This window comes from Argopecten irradians, chromosome 3 (assembly GCF_041381155.1).
Source record: "Argopecten irradians isolate NY chromosome 3, Ai_NY, whole genome shotgun sequence".
NCBI classification, from domain to species: Eukaryota; Metazoa; Mollusca; class Bivalvia; order Pectinida; family Pectinidae; genus Argopecten; species Argopecten irradians.
Window position 1 is genome coordinate 19,158,907 of NC_091136.1, and position 17,290 is coordinate 19,176,196.

At 32.0% G+C, this 17,290-nt stretch overlaps 2 protein-coding genes across 2 annotated transcripts in view; one reads left to right on the plus strand and one right to left on the minus strand.

The window, feature by feature from the left end:
• The window catches only part of LOC138319528 (uncharacterized), a 42,434-nt gene extending 28,559 nt beyond the window's left edge, over nucleotides 1-13,875 (minus strand). The window contains exon 1 of the mRNA XM_069262679.1: nucleotides 13,386-13,875. Coding sequence (XP_069118780.1) covers nucleotides 13,386-13,875 — 490 coding nt within the window. The remainder of the gene's footprint in view (nucleotides 1-13,385) is intronic.
• Nucleotides 13,876-13,891: 16 nt separating this feature from the next.
• Nucleotides 13,892-17,285, plus strand: LOC138319530 (uncharacterized). The gene is made up of 4 exons (XM_069262680.1): nucleotides 13,892-13,955; nucleotides 14,140-14,255; nucleotides 14,700-14,933; nucleotides 16,920-17,285. Exons 1-4 carry the CDS (start codon nucleotides 13,892-13,894, stop codon nucleotides 17,283-17,285), a joined length of 780 nt encoding a protein of 259 aa, XP_069118781.1.
• The last annotated feature ends 5 nt before the right edge of the window (nucleotides 17,286-17,290 follow it).

Genomic DNA, 17,290 nt, shown 5'->3' on the forward strand with positions numbered 1-17,290 from the left:
TGTATATGCAAAATGTTTTGGGTTATTATAATAAAATTGTTATCAAATGAAATAAAAGCATTCAGCGTCTTTCAGTTGGCATTTAATTTGCCTCTATTCAGTTGGCATTCATATTGATTGTGTCCAATTGAAAGAATTTTAATGCTCCAGGAATCCATTGCAAACGTAAAAACTTCAAAGTTTACAAGAAAAAAGTTAGTGACCTAGCCCTTATTCGGAAACAATTTTAATGATTTTGCGTTGCTATTTGTTCGAGTTGTGAGTGATTGTCAATAGCAACTTTTTGTGACGTCGCCATTTCCTTCTTCGTCAATAGTAAAATGGCGTCATTAAAATTTATACCGTCTAGAATTAAGATATATTTCTCAATATATATGGCACGGAAAATATAGTTCTGAGTCAGTAAATAAAATCCTGATACGATTTAAGGCAAAAATATGTTTGTAAAAGCAATAAAAATATGTTAAATAACTAAGAATATATAGCAAAATGTTCACTTGCGAACTGTATTATGACCACTGACTTCATGTGGTATATTACCCGGATACTTTACCTGGCACAGGGCTTGTTGTTGGGTTGGTGTTCAATATAGAGACTGACTCTTCTGCAATATCATAAAATGTAGAAATACAGCAATCTAAATGCAAACAAATGTAATGAAACAGACAAAATATTTTTATTGGGAGTAGGGAGGAACATGGTGGTATATAAAACTTGTTTACTTTACTTTTTTTTTTATTTCACTCACAAAACATGTTTTCCTTGAATACATGGATGAAGGGTTTATATGCCTTGCTGCCATTTCTGTGATTTGCTCGTATTTTTATATTGCGTAGTTACTGATGTTGAAGTAAACGTTGGAAACCGTCAACGAGGAATCGACTAAAAGAATGGGTTCCCACGTATATGCGCTCTAATAAACATATAGATTTATATTCTTATGTTCACATCGGTTCAAAAAGTAATTTAAAATATAAATGATACATCACAAGTTAAATATTTTGTATTCATTATGGTTTAAAATACTTCTAAGAAAGATTTAAATATATATTGATAGCCAAGTCTCTTAATCAAATTACTTCATATATTAAATTCTAAGACAGGGCTCATGATTAATGCATACGATAGCGTATTAGGCCCACCTAGAATAATAATTTTCAGGAAAACGAAAATTTCTCCTTAGTTTGCGGCCGCGATATAACTATACGCTTCCGTAAACACATCATAGCTAAAAAGTTATATATGTTTGTTCAAGTTAGCGCAAACAAACGGAAACCCTATCTTTTAATATTACAAGCGTTAACCTGAGCTTTGCATTGTTTCTCTACCTATACATATACTCCCGATTTGAAGCTCAACACAGGCAGTATTTGGCGCCAAGCAGACCGTCGAGTAGCAGTCACCTGTCTGAAAAATACAAATACACCCGATTTTTTTTATCATAAAACAATTGGTTTGATATGTTTTAATGTTTCGGAACATTTGCTTTAATATTAAGGAACATTTGATTCAATGTTCCGGGACATTTGCTGAAATGTTAAGGACTATTTGATTCAATTTTCTGGAATATTTGATTCAATGTTCAAGAACATTTGATTCAATGTTCAGGAACATTGGATTCAATGTTCTGAAACATTTGATTCAATGTGTCTGAACATCTTATCAAGAACTAATGTTATTTAGTTATACATACTTGTTCCGTAGGAGATAAACCATTTGCTACATTTTAAGGCTTTATTGTATAGGTATACAAGGGTTATGTAGGCAAATCTAATGAGACATACAGCTGATGATGAATAACGTCATGTGCTTTAAGCTACATTTCTCTGACGATATCCCCTATACGTTAAAAAAGAAAAAAAAATGTTGCTATGGCATGATAGGAGCAGATTTAGAACACTAAAAATGCATGTTCTTAAACTACTTTAACATAATATCATTATAAAGCATGTTATTTCAAGGTCATTATTAAAGTTAAATGTGTGCGAAAAAATGGCATGCTAGTTTGGTCTTTGGTAATCTATTGAAAATCATAATTCACGATGCATTTTAGCTGTTATGTGAATTAACAAATAAAAACTTATGCCTGGTTAGTTATGCAATTCTCAGGATATTGGTAACTTTTGGTAGTGAATGAAATGTTAATTTTTTCTTGTGACTCGTCAGTATGACAGTTACGGCGCCTATACATTAAAATCTTATAATAATGAAATAGTATAGAAACTATCATCACAACGGTCTGTTTACAAAACAATACAATCGAGACATTCGAAGGATAGAATAAACAAAGACGATAACCTCCCTTGGCAAGTTTAAAATGACTGTCTTATCAAATTGCTCACTTTTCCATTATGCTTATTGTGAGAATGCATATTTACCTCTCGTATCAGTTTTTTCACGATTGGTTTTCCGGCGTAAAAGTAATCATGATGTTCAGTCAGTAGGGTGGCGTCTAGGGGGTTGTCTAAATTCAACTCACAAATAAGATGTAATTTGTTATAGTTGACACTTTTACAGAATTTCCTGTTTATGCACATCTCGAAACAATGATGTATACCGCATTCTTTTTCGATCAGGAATGTTTGCCCGGTGAGTCGTCTACCATGCTTCACAAGTGAAAGATCAACCCAATGATGTTGACCCGTGACAGACACTTTAAAAGAAAATGAAATACCGTTTAGCCGGTTATTTTCGCGGAGATGATATTTTCGCGATTTCGCGACACATTGCTGTGATTGCGAAAATTGGATCCACAAAAATAATGAGAGATGGTTGAATGATATCTACCCTTAAATCCATATCACGAAAAACTAAAATTACTTACAAATGATTTTTTCTTTTTTTAGATCAAGTCGCGAAAATTTTGTCCGCGAAAATCACCGGCTATAGTAAATGACATGAAACTATAAAACTGCACATGAACAAGCATGATGATAAGTTGATTAAATAACTTATATAACATGCATAAACGTATAAACGTATGTGTGGTAGAACTCATGACTTTTAATCAGTTGACACCAAGGAAATACAGTCATGGGGCATAAGTTTTCGTCACTGTTGTTTTTTCTCTATATAGTCTATTACACCTTTTTCTTTGATTTTCTTTCATGTATTGATGTTATTCTAACAAATTTGACATACTTATAGAAAATTGTCTACAATTTCAGCCCATAATATTTGCATAATTATCCATTAACGTTGACCAAATGGCGTTTTATTAGAAAGCAAAACTTTTTCGTTGCCATTTTGGTAAGAAAAAAAGGCAATGACGTCACATAAATTTAGTTGTGCACCACAATAATGATATTTCGAAAATGCAACATCGAAAAATTTAAAAAATTTAAAAATTAAAAGCCGAAAGAAGAAAACGATAACGACGATTGCGGCATGGAATGTTAGTAAAATTGCTTAATAGAATATATGAAAAACTTAGAGGTTGGTGCAAAGAGGACTGCAATATTCTTTTGGAAGAATAGTAATATGCGGCGCGGAGCTACATTTTTTATCTGAAAAAAATCGCCGATATGATTGGCGTTTTTAAAAAAAAAGAAAACTTGGAGAACAACGCGAAAACCCGACGTTATCTTGACATTACACTATAGACGTCGACGTTGCTATGTTTTGGGAAAAAGATTCCTATGTAAAATTAATGGCTTCTATTGGTTTGGTATTTTATTTTATCTAATAATCAGTACAATACGATTAATTATAAATAATGGTGTCACTATTTTTTTTTTTTTTATGGGTTTATTGAATCATTTTTATTTTCAAAGCTTTTGTGAGAATCTTCTTCGCGGAATCACACAGATTTCAAACAAAACAAAACATCAACGCTTAAATGAAGAAAGAGAATCGACCAAACAGAAACAAATTAAGTATGAAAAAGAAAGAACACTAACATTTTAATTTATATATGAAAAAATGCAGCCAAATTGATATTTAAAAAATACATATAGATTTAAAAATGTATCAAGCTGACGTCAAATGCAAATTCAAGTTATTGTTTTAAAAATAAAATATAAAAATTATTATCAAAATAAATTTGTTGTAGTCAATACAACAATAAAAACTATAAAAATTGTCTGTTTTGTTATATTGGTAACAAATACATACATTATTTCCTGGATGTTGTTTGATATCTCATGATACATACTCGGATAAAATGTTAAAAGATGCGCATGGTGAAGATGTGCAAAAATATTTTACTTTGTTTTAATCGTTATTTGCCCATTTAATGTGACTCTTGTCACAATGGAACGCGACCCTTTTGAAAGCTATAGTTTTTATTTTGCAATACAAACTAGCCATAACTTTAAATTTCTCATACAAATATTAAGTTGCTAAAGTGAAACTGTAATGCTTATGACTTTTGTCACTTTTTTGACTTTATGCGTTTATCATCCCTGTTGCCTAGTATCTCCATTTAGATATGAAAATGGTGTTTTGTACTTACCAAAAAGCAGTAACGCCGTGATAATAATTCTTGCTACCAATACTCTCATCTTAACAGTTGTACCAGGTAACTTAGTCTGCGCTCAAAACTCATCGGAATTAGACAAATATCATGCAATCTGCATACTATGTCTAAAGGCAACCAGCAAAGGATGGTTTTACATTGAATAAAATTAAAAAAATGCATATATTAAAAGTTAACAAAACCATTATAGAAAACCTTGGTATAATCAACAATTCATATCAGTTTGTGTTATGCATATACATTCAATAATGTCCCACTAACAATACATCGATGAACAAAACAATCCAATATTATAATAAAAAGGATATGATGAAAGAATAACTTACATTCATTGAAAACCTTTTACTAGTCTGACATTATTACCTTCTGAAGGTGTCAATTTTGCCGCTTCAAGGTTTTGATTCTTTAATCAACATTTTAGTTAAATTGATTTAAAACATAAAACATTGTATCCTTTCAGAAGAGCAATTTGTAACAGAGGCTATATACATAAAAAGCTACTTGAGTTGCATTATAGATTGTTTTAATTCATTGTCATGTAAAAATATATTCTTAGAATGTTTATCGTATAAAATCGTGTCAATAGAGTAAACATTCATATCCGCAAGGAGAAGGTTGAATATTTAAAATAAAGGACATCTCCTTTTTTTCTTAATTACTCATGACGGCAGCGGTGGCCGAGTGGCTAAGATGTCTCGGTATTTTATAAAGCAAACGAATATGACCTACACACTCCCAAACCAAAGATTAAGCAATGGATCGCACTAGTTGATAACAAAAGTTCGCATTGTAAATTCAATACATGTCCCCGGTATGGCAATTGATTCGGTATTATTATGATAACGCTAGCGAAAAAAGTGTTTTTAATTGATACGTTTCACAATTAAACCTTAGTATTTACCTTTTTCTGCTATCATATTGATCATGTGTAGTAATATCAGCATTTAGACTGAACTTATTTCAAATACCGTTTATAGAAGATGCCCCCATTTACGTGCATGTAACCTACTTTTTCCTGCACTAGTGACATATATATGCAAAAACATATTACATAGTCTTTGGTTATGTCATATATATTCATATTCATAAATCTAAAAGATATTGACAATAATTCTTAAATATTTACAATTTGCACCGAAATCAAATATAATTCAATTCTGAAATACTTTGAAGTTTTAATTCAATATTTTATTTGTTCTGAAATACATATGTCATAAAATCAGTAAGGAATATATATTTAATGTTACAAATGAGTATTAAATAGATCAGGAAGTCACTTTTTTGTTTTATAAATTTTATGATTGAAAAAGGCCGTGGTTCGACCATGGTGTAATATTGCTTAGAATAGACCTTGCCTTACTAGGACCTCTTAACGACAAATTTACCAGTCCAGATTTTCTGATTTGTTTTTTCTGATATAAAAACTTTAAAATATTTGTTTATATATTGGTGCACTCAAACTGGTGGATCCCTTTTGTTAATAATTGGCATGGCCGAAAATAGCTCTCAAAAAATTGACATTTTCTGTTTTAAAAATGTACCAAAAAGTTATTTGTTACATGTTGCCTACATGTTTGTGATCGTAATACGTAATTATCTTTACTCTTCAGTTTGACGGCATAAAGCATGATTTTGATACTGTCTCATACACCACTACTAGACAACTTTTATTTGGCTATAGCTCAGGCCCCTGGGACTTTTTTTGAATTTTCAAATATTATTATTTCTTTATTTGCCTCCATAATGAAGATTACATAATAATACAACATAATACATTTAAGTAGCAAAATATTGGTACAAATTAAGTGACATTTATTGAGAATAAGATAAATCCATCTCAGTTAATTAGCTGATATATTTATAATAGTATTATATTAATAACACACCACACACAAAAAACACACACACACACACACACACACAAAGAAAACAAACACAAAAAAAAACCATGATTGTTAATAGTAACATAAATTATACAAATAATAGAAAAAGGTATGCAAACACAAAATCAAGGAAATAAAATACATCTAATATGATAATTCGAAACAGATCAGTTCCATATAAATACATCTAATGTAGAGTTTACTATATTTACTAAATTTTGCACTATCGTTCGTATTGTAGAAACATCGTATTTATAAAATATGTAAAACTGTAAATATAACTTTTGCTTTTGTTAAAAGTTTAGAGATGATAATGAGAATCAAGCACGTGCGAATTTAATGTACCCTCACTTTGCTATGATTACATAATTTACACGTGCTCAATTATCATTATCCCAATATAAACAGTTATTCCGTATGTATTAGGGTCAGCATATGTACTTCTGATGTCTTACCTGCAGCATAATATAAAGTAGAATTAAAAGTAGTATTTAAAGTTGCTGTAGAATATCTGCGTGAAATAGTAAATAATCACTGAAGTTTTGGACTAATTTAAAGATACAACTTCTCAGGTATTTCATATTTGGTTCCAATAATGCAACTTGGATTATTTCAATGGCTATAATATGCTCGCATATATCTTCAATATGTTGCTGCAGTGTTCACAAACGATCATTCTTTGTTATTTACATCGGTGGTAGTTACGTCTTCTAGCACTCGTACCAGTGTAGTAAAGCAACTTGTGTCCATTTGCTTGCACGCTAGCATTTTTACATTTAATATGAAAATTCTTGTCTGAAAAGATACTTAATCTCACATACACTATACAGGATGTAAATGGGTTTTTTTCTTAAGGTAAACCGATAACATTGTACTCTCTGTCTTCATTACATAATCGTCTTCGATAGAATATTTTGGGTCTTATCTTTTCTATTACTTCTAACATTCTTCTCTGGAACGTCTCCCTTGATACTATGAATGTTTGCCCTAGTAATAACGGCTTTGGATTCTGACCCCTTACCATACACCATAGTTTATAAAAGTGTTTTTGCTTCTGTTTGGTACTCAGCAGAAAGGGGATGGGGCGACTGGTTTGTCGGTGAAAGGTAGTTTTCGCCCAATGAAATATAAAGTTTACAAAATTGAAATTTATCCTGTTCATAGATTAATCTTCAGATTATTTTCGATGCATACATCGAACAATATGGGTGGTCAGTTGCCTAGCTTGACCAGGAAAATACTCCTCTAAAAATAAAGCGAAGTCAAACTTTACATAGAACATGACGTATTTTTTCCGAAACGAGGCCGCATCAATAAACGGAAGCGTGCAACAAAATGTCAGATAGAAGTGACAGTCTTGCCACGGAATGTTAAGTAAAAACAACTTCAACAAATCGAAGTACGATGGATGGTTTATACATTTCAAGTTACTTACATACGTTTGCTAGCTTAGTGCATCAAACATATATGTAGTTAGTCTGCCGCTGTATGTGCGCTGGCACTTGTGTTGAATTTTAACTCATCACGTGCAACCCAGTCCAAACAGAATCCGGGCGAATCCGGGCGAGTTCCGCTTGAGATGTGGCTTCTGTTTCTTCTTTTGTTACATGCCATATCTTAGTTTCATTCCCTAGATATATATCCTAGGATGCCACCGATTCCATTCTTATTTCATACTCTTTGATGCCGATTCTGATAATTTTTTCTCACACGCTTTCGTTCAGCCATTTTGTTTACTTTTAGTACGTAACAATGCGCATGTGTGAAACTTCGACGACACAATCCATCGCAGCTTCATTTGCATACAATCCTGTCAGTCTGACGATCCTAATAAATCAAGGATTTCCTATTTCGTATTCAAGACACATTTGTTCCATCTCATAAGCATTAAGAAATTAAATTGAGGTATTTTTAATATGTTTTTTTTTCACATTTTCTTCCGTTTATCGGATTTTACAAAAAATATTTATTTGGTTGGGCAAAACCTACCTTTAATTGATCATATCAAAAATCTATATATAATGAAATAGCTAACAATATCATGCAATCCTGAATGCGTTTTGGTTTACATTCCTATTTCATAACTATTGATTCATGTAATGACTTGCTCTCTGGTTATGCAGAATGACTTTATTGAAATGTACCTTTAAGGTGTATGCATTCCATGTCAGGCCTTTAAACACCAGAATTAATTTCATGTTTTGTTCCTTTGAGACATTTTTAAATAAAATTACGTAAATTTTATGACATCCGGATTTTTTTTTTCTTTTCGTGTCAAGTAAAACCATGTTTTCTTACATATCAGTACTAGTTATGTCAAGATTTCGAAAAACTTAACGTTTTAAAAGTTAAACGAAGTTTAATTCATGATAACATAGTGTAATTACAGCTTTGAAGGTATATGTCTAGGGGTTGATATGTTCCGACATAATACCACAAGTCCTCCATCTTTGATGACGAGTTCGAATCCTAAGCGGGACAGTTGCCAGGTACTGACCATTGATCGGTGATTTTTCTTCGGGTACTCATGGTTTTTTCATCCACCATCAACCCTGGCACGTCCTTACATGACACTGACTGTTAATTAAAAGGACACAAAACTAAACAAACCAAACCAAAGAAACATGTATTTATTTTACTGTAAATCAACACACAAAACCTAAATATCACACAATAAATTCAGGACGTAAATGACATATTGACATATTGAAATGTATTGGCTTAACTGATTTAGTTTTTAACTGAAGGACATGTCTGATTCTGATTTCCCGACAAAGGTGATTAATCAATTGTAACAACAATCGGCCCGAGAATTTGGGCCAAAAGGGCTAAAAGAGATAAATCTTCGACATCTTTACTGAACAGACTTACATATTAGTTATCAATAAAGGTTAACAAAGACTTTTTTTCTATTTGAGTTTTAAAAACTGTATTGTAGAGTGCCTTTTTATATCACTATCAATCCATAACTGCATCAATAAAATGCTATTATCCTGTAACGCTGAATAGCATCTTTGACATTCGACTTATCTATTTACGTGCGTCCCTTAGGCTTCTATCTCCAATATTGTATTTTCCCTTTTCATGACTCGCTTTAGTTCTAGGCTGCTGGTAACATCCGTTTTATCTACGTGTTTTTTGTACTCTTGTGTAAATAAGATAACGCATATACCATAAATCAAACCTTTGAGAGATTGTATTAGTCTATATGAGTAAGTTCTTATATGGCGTATGGATATGTACAATGTTTTTGGTTTGTTATTTATGTGCATAGTCCTATCAGACTAAAGGTCGTGTGTACGTAGATAAACTGCAAGACACCGGATGATACAATAACGTTCTGTTCACTTATCTAGACAAATCAGCATACATAGAGCAACGCTAGTTTAATCTGACTTGGGTTATATGAGTAATCTGTCATTATACTATAAAACTGTAATTTTATCTTTTTCACATCGATTCCAAGTTATATAACATATACGCTTTTGATTGATCATTATGTAAGCGCCTGGATAAAACTCGCATGGTCGGGCAAGTCAAACGTTACCTTTCCACGTCCCTCCGGGGATCGAGCCCCGGCCGGTTATGTAAAAGCGCCCGACCGCCCCTTTGTTATTTCTCATTTTTAAAAAGAAATAAAATGTATTAGTCTTAATAATATACTAAGTATTCTTCATTTTTGTATGAATGCTTTTCCAACAAACATTCCATCCGTAACAACTCTCAATTCCTTCGTGTTCGTTGTTACAATCCACAATGCAATTGCTTTAAAATAGGTTAAATTCAAACTTTAAAAGAATATTTTTATATCAAGTAGGATCTTATAAATTCAAGATGGGAGGATGATATGTATAGAAGAAAATAAAACACGTAATAGGATTCAAGGCGCCACAACAGGTTCGCTCTTATATTGTATGATTTTAATAATTTAATATGTGCATGGATTTGAAAGATGATGATATTCTACCCGAAGCCCAAAATATGTAGTATACCCGAGAATTGTCGGGGTTTTTACAGCATTTAATGATCCTAAGTGTAGAATATCGATATTCTATATGTCCACATATAAAAGACGGTTTCATTTTTTTCAATTCTGATATCTATATATGAAGTAATGACTTAAAAAACACACATTCATATAAAATGTTATCACTGAATATTTAAGATATGATTTTTATTGTTTGTTGTTTACTGATGTGTAAACTGCATTTTTTGTACAGATATTTTAAATGACGCGCGTTATTATTATATAATAAATCATTCCTTATATTTATATTTCGGCAGACCATTTCATTAAAAATTAAGTGTCAAATAAAATAAAACTCTGTTTTTTCAACGTTATACGATTGTTGGAACAGCCGGTCAATTGATGGAATCCCGGAACAGCTGGCTTCAATTTGGCGGAAAATGTTGTCAAATTCAGAGAGTACACAAAATATAGTTCCACATTATCTTTATCTTTTTTAATCCCATTTATACAAATTTTTGTTAAATATTTTATTTGCTGATATATAATTAAAGATTTACATTACATCCATACATACAGTATATTGAAGATTTGTCATACAGATACAATAGGCCTAATCGGATGCGCATTCACACTACTTGCGGAAGTCAGTATTCCGGTGTGTGTATTCTTACGCGGCAACCACTGCGTTTACGCAAGTGTAAACGATTTCGAAGTTGGTAAGGTTATATAGCAAAGAGAAAACGGAAATGTAAATATTGCTTGATAATTTAACACAAATCCCGCTGTTTGTCTCCTTTACCGTAAACACAGCCTGAAAATGACGTTAACATTTGACCAAAGAGCAGTGATTTTGTTGACTTCATGAGGTTGCATTGTATGTTAAGTAACTCCATAATTAAAGCCTTAATCAACACAAGAGAACTACATAAAATTAACCAGTATCCATAGAGGTATGAGAGAACATGACCCGATCTTTCACCAGCATAAATACAAAGCACATACAAGATATTTATAACCAAATACAGCTATTGACGTCAGCCATTCCACCAGAATAACAAGTATTAGTTTTTCATAATACCCATTGAAATTATCGGTAACATCACGACAATAAAATGTTCTAATGCAAATTGTGTTGTTTTAATAGAAAATAACTAGAAACTCTCATTTATACTGATGATTCCATGTCATCTAAACTAAGGGTATCCAACAAACAAGCGATACAAAAAATAGGAAATACAAAGTTTAAAACACTATCTAAACATAAGATAATTTTAACTTGTCTTATCAGTAAAAATGTAGAAAGAAATGCTGGATACATTTAGGATATTAATCAATTTATCAGCAGTATTATTATATTATTAAATCTTATCATATTTCTAAAACAATTGTATCTGCGACTGCAGAAGCAATGGGGTAGCCTATACTAATCACTGAGATAATTTCAATTATGATGAGACCAGCAAAGTTCATAATCTCGTATGTAGATCCTTCCAAGATGTTATCGTTATATGTTGTAATTATCGTCATCAAGGACTTGTTCAAAAGAAAGGAAACTCAAAGATATAAAATTGACATGCAAATTTGAAAACTATTACACATATAACAGACCTTGTTTACAAGGAACCTATTTTCTCTCATACCTACTAGTGTAATAGTGGTCTGTCGGAAGCAATACAATCATGCCACCTGTTACAATACAATACAAATTTTTGATGTCACTATAAAAACAAAAGTAGCATTTGTTCGGTGAATTTCAACGTTATTCTAAGAAACTATGCTGTTTTTACCTATACATAATGAAAATAAAGGGATTAGGAGAATTGAATAGCAGTTGCTATTTTCTACGAAATTATGGCTTAAAATGGCCGGCTATCATAATTTCAGAATCATCATGATAATAAAATATTCAGATATGAGAGAAAAAAAATACTCTCACATATAGATATGAAGAATAGGAATATTCCACCCTCGGGATCATAAAATGTAAAACCCTCGGCAAGCATTTTGTGACCCTTTGGTAGAATATCCCTATCATTCATATCCACTTATGACACAGTCTTATAATACTTTAATAAAATGAAATATGCTATTTTCCATATGAGAAACTTCAGTGTCCCCGTCGTCGAAAACTATCCAAATTCGTACAGTCCGCTTTATATGAATATCAAATGGCATTGTAACGATATCCAGGTATCTCAATGTCCCAGACTAGAACCAGTATTCATCCTGGAAAAGGAAATCAAAACTGACATCAACACATTAAAAGTCTTAGACTAACAGATGTCTAGAAACGTATATTAATTGCACGATTTTCTTTCTATAATGGTCTTGAGAAACGTACGCGTATTGTCAAACTCAAGCAGCAATTAGCCATACCTGTTATCTTTAATCTATTGTTTTACCTATGTTCAAACTCACGCAAATAAAAGTATTATTATTAGACAAATATCATGCAGATCTCTGCAAATAAAAAAACTCATTACATTAAGTGTTTTTAATAAAATGTGATCAATAACGCTGAATCTGTGGCTGAATGGCACATGTGATAAAGCATAACTATATTGTATATATCTAAGTTTTAATCCCATTTGTATATATGCAAAAAAGTATGTTTAAATCAACACTGAGAAACAATTTATGGTTATGGAAAGAACGTTTATGTAATCAGAAATTTTCTTTCTACAATTGGTTTCGATTCATCACACATGTGTAAAGGGACAAGAATAGTTTGATTTAACAGCAGAAGATTATGATGAAATGAAGATATTCTTTTCTTTGAAAACACCAAATTAAAATCATTTTAACATAAACAAGATAAATATGAATGCAAGCAATGATTTTGTCTCACCTTTTGGTTTACGAAAAAGAAAACAAAATATAATAAAAAAAAATCAGGATAATATTGAGTTTCAGTTTTCACTCCACTGTAAACTTGAACACAAAGAAAAATATAATAAAAATACATTCAAATGGGAACATGTACTCGTCTACTTATTACCATAGCATACGACTGATTAAAGTGATTGATAGGCTAAATAATGAATCGTTTATTTACCTGCTTTTTCCTGTGATGCTGCAGTTGTTGAGGATTCTGTCTTCGAAGTACTGGCCCCTCCTAGCGGAATTATTCTACTTGCCGTAGTTGTTGTAGATGATCTTGATGTTGTGGTAGTAGTTGACGAAGAAGTAGATGTTTGTGATGCGGTAGATGTTGGTGTTGTGGTAGAGGTTGGTGTTGTGGTAGATGTTGGTGTTGTTGTAGATGTTGATGATGTGGGAGAGGTTGTAGATGTTGGTGTTGTGGAAAATATTGATAAATCTTGGTAGATCTCGTCATTGTGGTAGTGATTGGTGTTGTGGTAGATTCTGGCAATGTGGTAGAAGTTGGTATTGTGGTAGATGTTGCTGAAGTTGTATATGTTGATGATGTGATAGATGTTGGCGTTGTGGTAGTTGTTGATGAAGTGGTAGATGTTGGTGTTGTGGTAGATATTGATGATGTGGTAGATGTTGGTGCTGTGGTAGATGTTGATGTTGTGGTACATTGTAGATGTTGATGAAATGGTAGATGTTGGTGTTCTGGTAGATGTTGGTGTTGTGGTAAATGTTGTGTTGTGGTACAGATGTTAGATGTGATGATATGTAGATGTTGGTGTTGTGGTAGATATTGGTGTTGTGGTGATGTTGGGTGGTAGATGTTGTTAATGTGGGAGAGGTTGTGGATGTTGATGTTGTTGTGGATGATGATGTTATTGTAGATGTTATGTTATTGTAGATGTTTATGTATTGTGATGTTTATGTTGTTGTAGTTGATGTTGATGTTGTTGATGATGGTTGTGATGTTTATGTTATTGTAGATGTTGATGTTATTGTAGATGTTGATGTTGTTGTAGATGTTGATGTTGTTGTAGATGTTGATGTTATTGTAGATGTTTATGTTATTGTAGATGTTTATGTTGTTGTAGATGTTGATGTTGTTGTAGATGTTGATGTTGTAGATGTTGATGTTATTGTAGATGTTTATGTTATTGTAGATGTTTATGTTATTGTAGATGTTGATGTTGTTGTAGATGTTGATGTTGTTGTAGATGTTGATGTTGTTGTAGATGTTGATGTTGTTGTAGATGTTGATGTTATTGTAGATGTTTATGTTGTTGTAGATGTTGATGTTATTGTAGATGTTTATGTTATTGTAGATGTTGATGTTGTTGTAGATGTTTATGTTGTTGTATATGTTGGTGTTGTTGTAGATGTTGATGTTGTTGTAGATGTTTATGTTATTGTAGATGTTTATGTTGTTGTAGATGTTTATGTTGTTGTAGATGTTATGATGTGTTGTTGTGTGTTGTAGATGTTTATGTTGTTGTAGATGTTGATGTTATGTAGAGTGTATGTTATTGTAGATGTTGATGTTGTTGTAGATGTTGATGTTGTTGTAGATGTTGATGTTGTTGTAGATGTTGATGTTATTGTAGATGTTGATGTTATTGTAGATGTTGATGTTGTTGTAGATGTTGATGTTATTGTAGATGTTGATGTTGTTGTAGATGTTTATGTTGTTGTAGATGTTGGTGTTGTTGTAGATGTTGGTGTTGTTGTAGATGTTTGTGTTGTTGTAGATGTTTATGTTGTTGATGATGTATTGTAGATTGTTTGTAGATGTTGTTGATGTTGTTTTGTTAGATGTTATGTTGTGTAGATGTATGATGATGTTATGTTGTTGTAGATGTTATGTTATTGTAGATGTTTATGTTATTGTAGATGTTGTATGTTTGTTGTAGATGTTTGTTGTGATGTTATGTTGTATGTGTTGTAGATGTTGTATTGTATGTTGTTGTTATTGTAGATGTTTATGTTATTGTAGATGTTTATGTTGTTGTAGATGTTTGATGTTGTTGTAGATGTTGATGTTATTGTAGATGTTTATGTTATTGTAGATGTTTATGTTGTTGTAGATGTTGATGTTGTTGTAGATGTTGATGTTGTTGTAGATGTTGATGTTGTTGTAGATGTTGATGTTGTTGTAGATGTTGATGTTGTTGTAGATGTTTATGTTGTTGTAGATGTTTATGTTATTGTAGATGTTGTTGTAGATGTTGATGTTGTTGTAGATGTTTTGTTGTTGTAGATGTTGTTGTTGTGTTGTAGATGTTGTAGATGTTGATGTTGTTGTAGATGTTGATGTTGTATTGTTGTAGATGTTGATGTTGTTGTAGATGTGATGAAGTAGTGGATCTTGATTTTTTTTATTTTAAGCATATTTTTATTGTCGTAAATTATTGACAACAGGGATTGGACACAAGTTGTTGTTGTAAGTCCTCTCCCGAATTAATATGAATTGTATAATGTATGAAGACAATACATATGTAAAATATCAATCAAAATTTTCTATTTTAGAATGAAGGAGAAAAGGGAAAGTTAATAATCAATTTCAACATTCTATGGTTTATATCGTCAGGACCTGTTGCTTTATTTATACTTAAAATACTTAAAATAGCTTTCACTTCATCGGGTGTTATACATGTAACTATATCGGTGAGTGTGGAGGCGGTTTGTGCATTAAATGTAGGTAGGTGCTTGCTTTGGTCATCTATTGTCGATATGGATGTAAAGTAATCGTTTAAAAGGTTGCATTTTTGTGTGTCGTCAGAAGTATAGTTCGATGAATGTTCACAATATAGGGGAGATATCGCGGTGGTTTTTTTTTTTTTTTTTTTTAGCTGATCGATATCTGCATAAATCCACACTTTCTATTCAACGGATTTTTAAAAATCTCTTTGCACATCAATTATTGCAAAAACTGCTTTAGGATCACTTATTGAGTTGTCAACTTAAATTACATCAGAGAGGATTGTAGTGATAGTATCACTTACTATAATACGATCAATCAAACTAGATGAGTTTGCAACCGTTCTGGTTGGTTCCAGTACAATATTGGTAAGGTTAAAAGATGTAAGTATGTTATATAGTTCCCCTCGGTTTAAGTTTTAAAAATTTACACTGAAGTCATCCAATACTATTACATTGTTAGTAATGTCAAATACATTATCTAGTGAGTGTGTCAGGCGTTGCCAGATACCATTTGAATTTGTTATATTAGGGGATTTGTACAGATTTGCAACAATTTACATTGTGTTGTTTGAATGTACTTGTGCCTTGATAATTTCGTCGTTTGCAAATTCGAGATCATATCTTCGCTTAGCTATAATAGAGTTTGAAAAATACATAAGAACGCCACCTCCAAACACATTTCTATCTTTACGAAAAGGCTCGTCACTAAAACCGTGTATATGATTATTTTCATTTCGTATTGAACAATCTAAATGACTTTCTGTAATGCAGAGTATATAAACATCGTTAGATGTTGATTAACATAATTGATCTAATTGCATAGACTTCTAACGTTTAATTGCATTAAGTTTAGAGAGTGAAAAGTAGATGTGTTTATGTTATCTTGACCAGGGTTAGGATGGATGTCTCCGGACATAAGTAAACGGAGCAGAATAGGAACAGTGATATTTGTGTTTATGGTCGCTTGTAGGATCGACAATATACAAATAAGGGTAGTTTGTTTGATATTTGTTAAAAGTATCAAGAGGAAAGATGCCATTTTCGTTTTGATGATGTGGTAGATATTGGTGCTGTGGTAGATGTTGGTATTGTGGTAGATGTTGGTGTTGATGTAGACGTTGATGATAGGGTAGATGTTGATGATGTGGTAGATGGTGATGATGGGGTAGATGTTTATGATGTGGTAGATGTTGTTGTTGTGGTAGATGTTAGTGATATGGTAGATGTTGATGATATGGTATATGTTGATGATGGGGTAGATGTTGATGATGGGGTAGATGTTGATGATGTGGTAGATGTTGTTGTTGTGGTAGATGTTGGTGTTGTGGTAGACGTTGATGATATAGTATATGTTGATGATGGGGTAGATGTTGATGATGGGTAGATGTT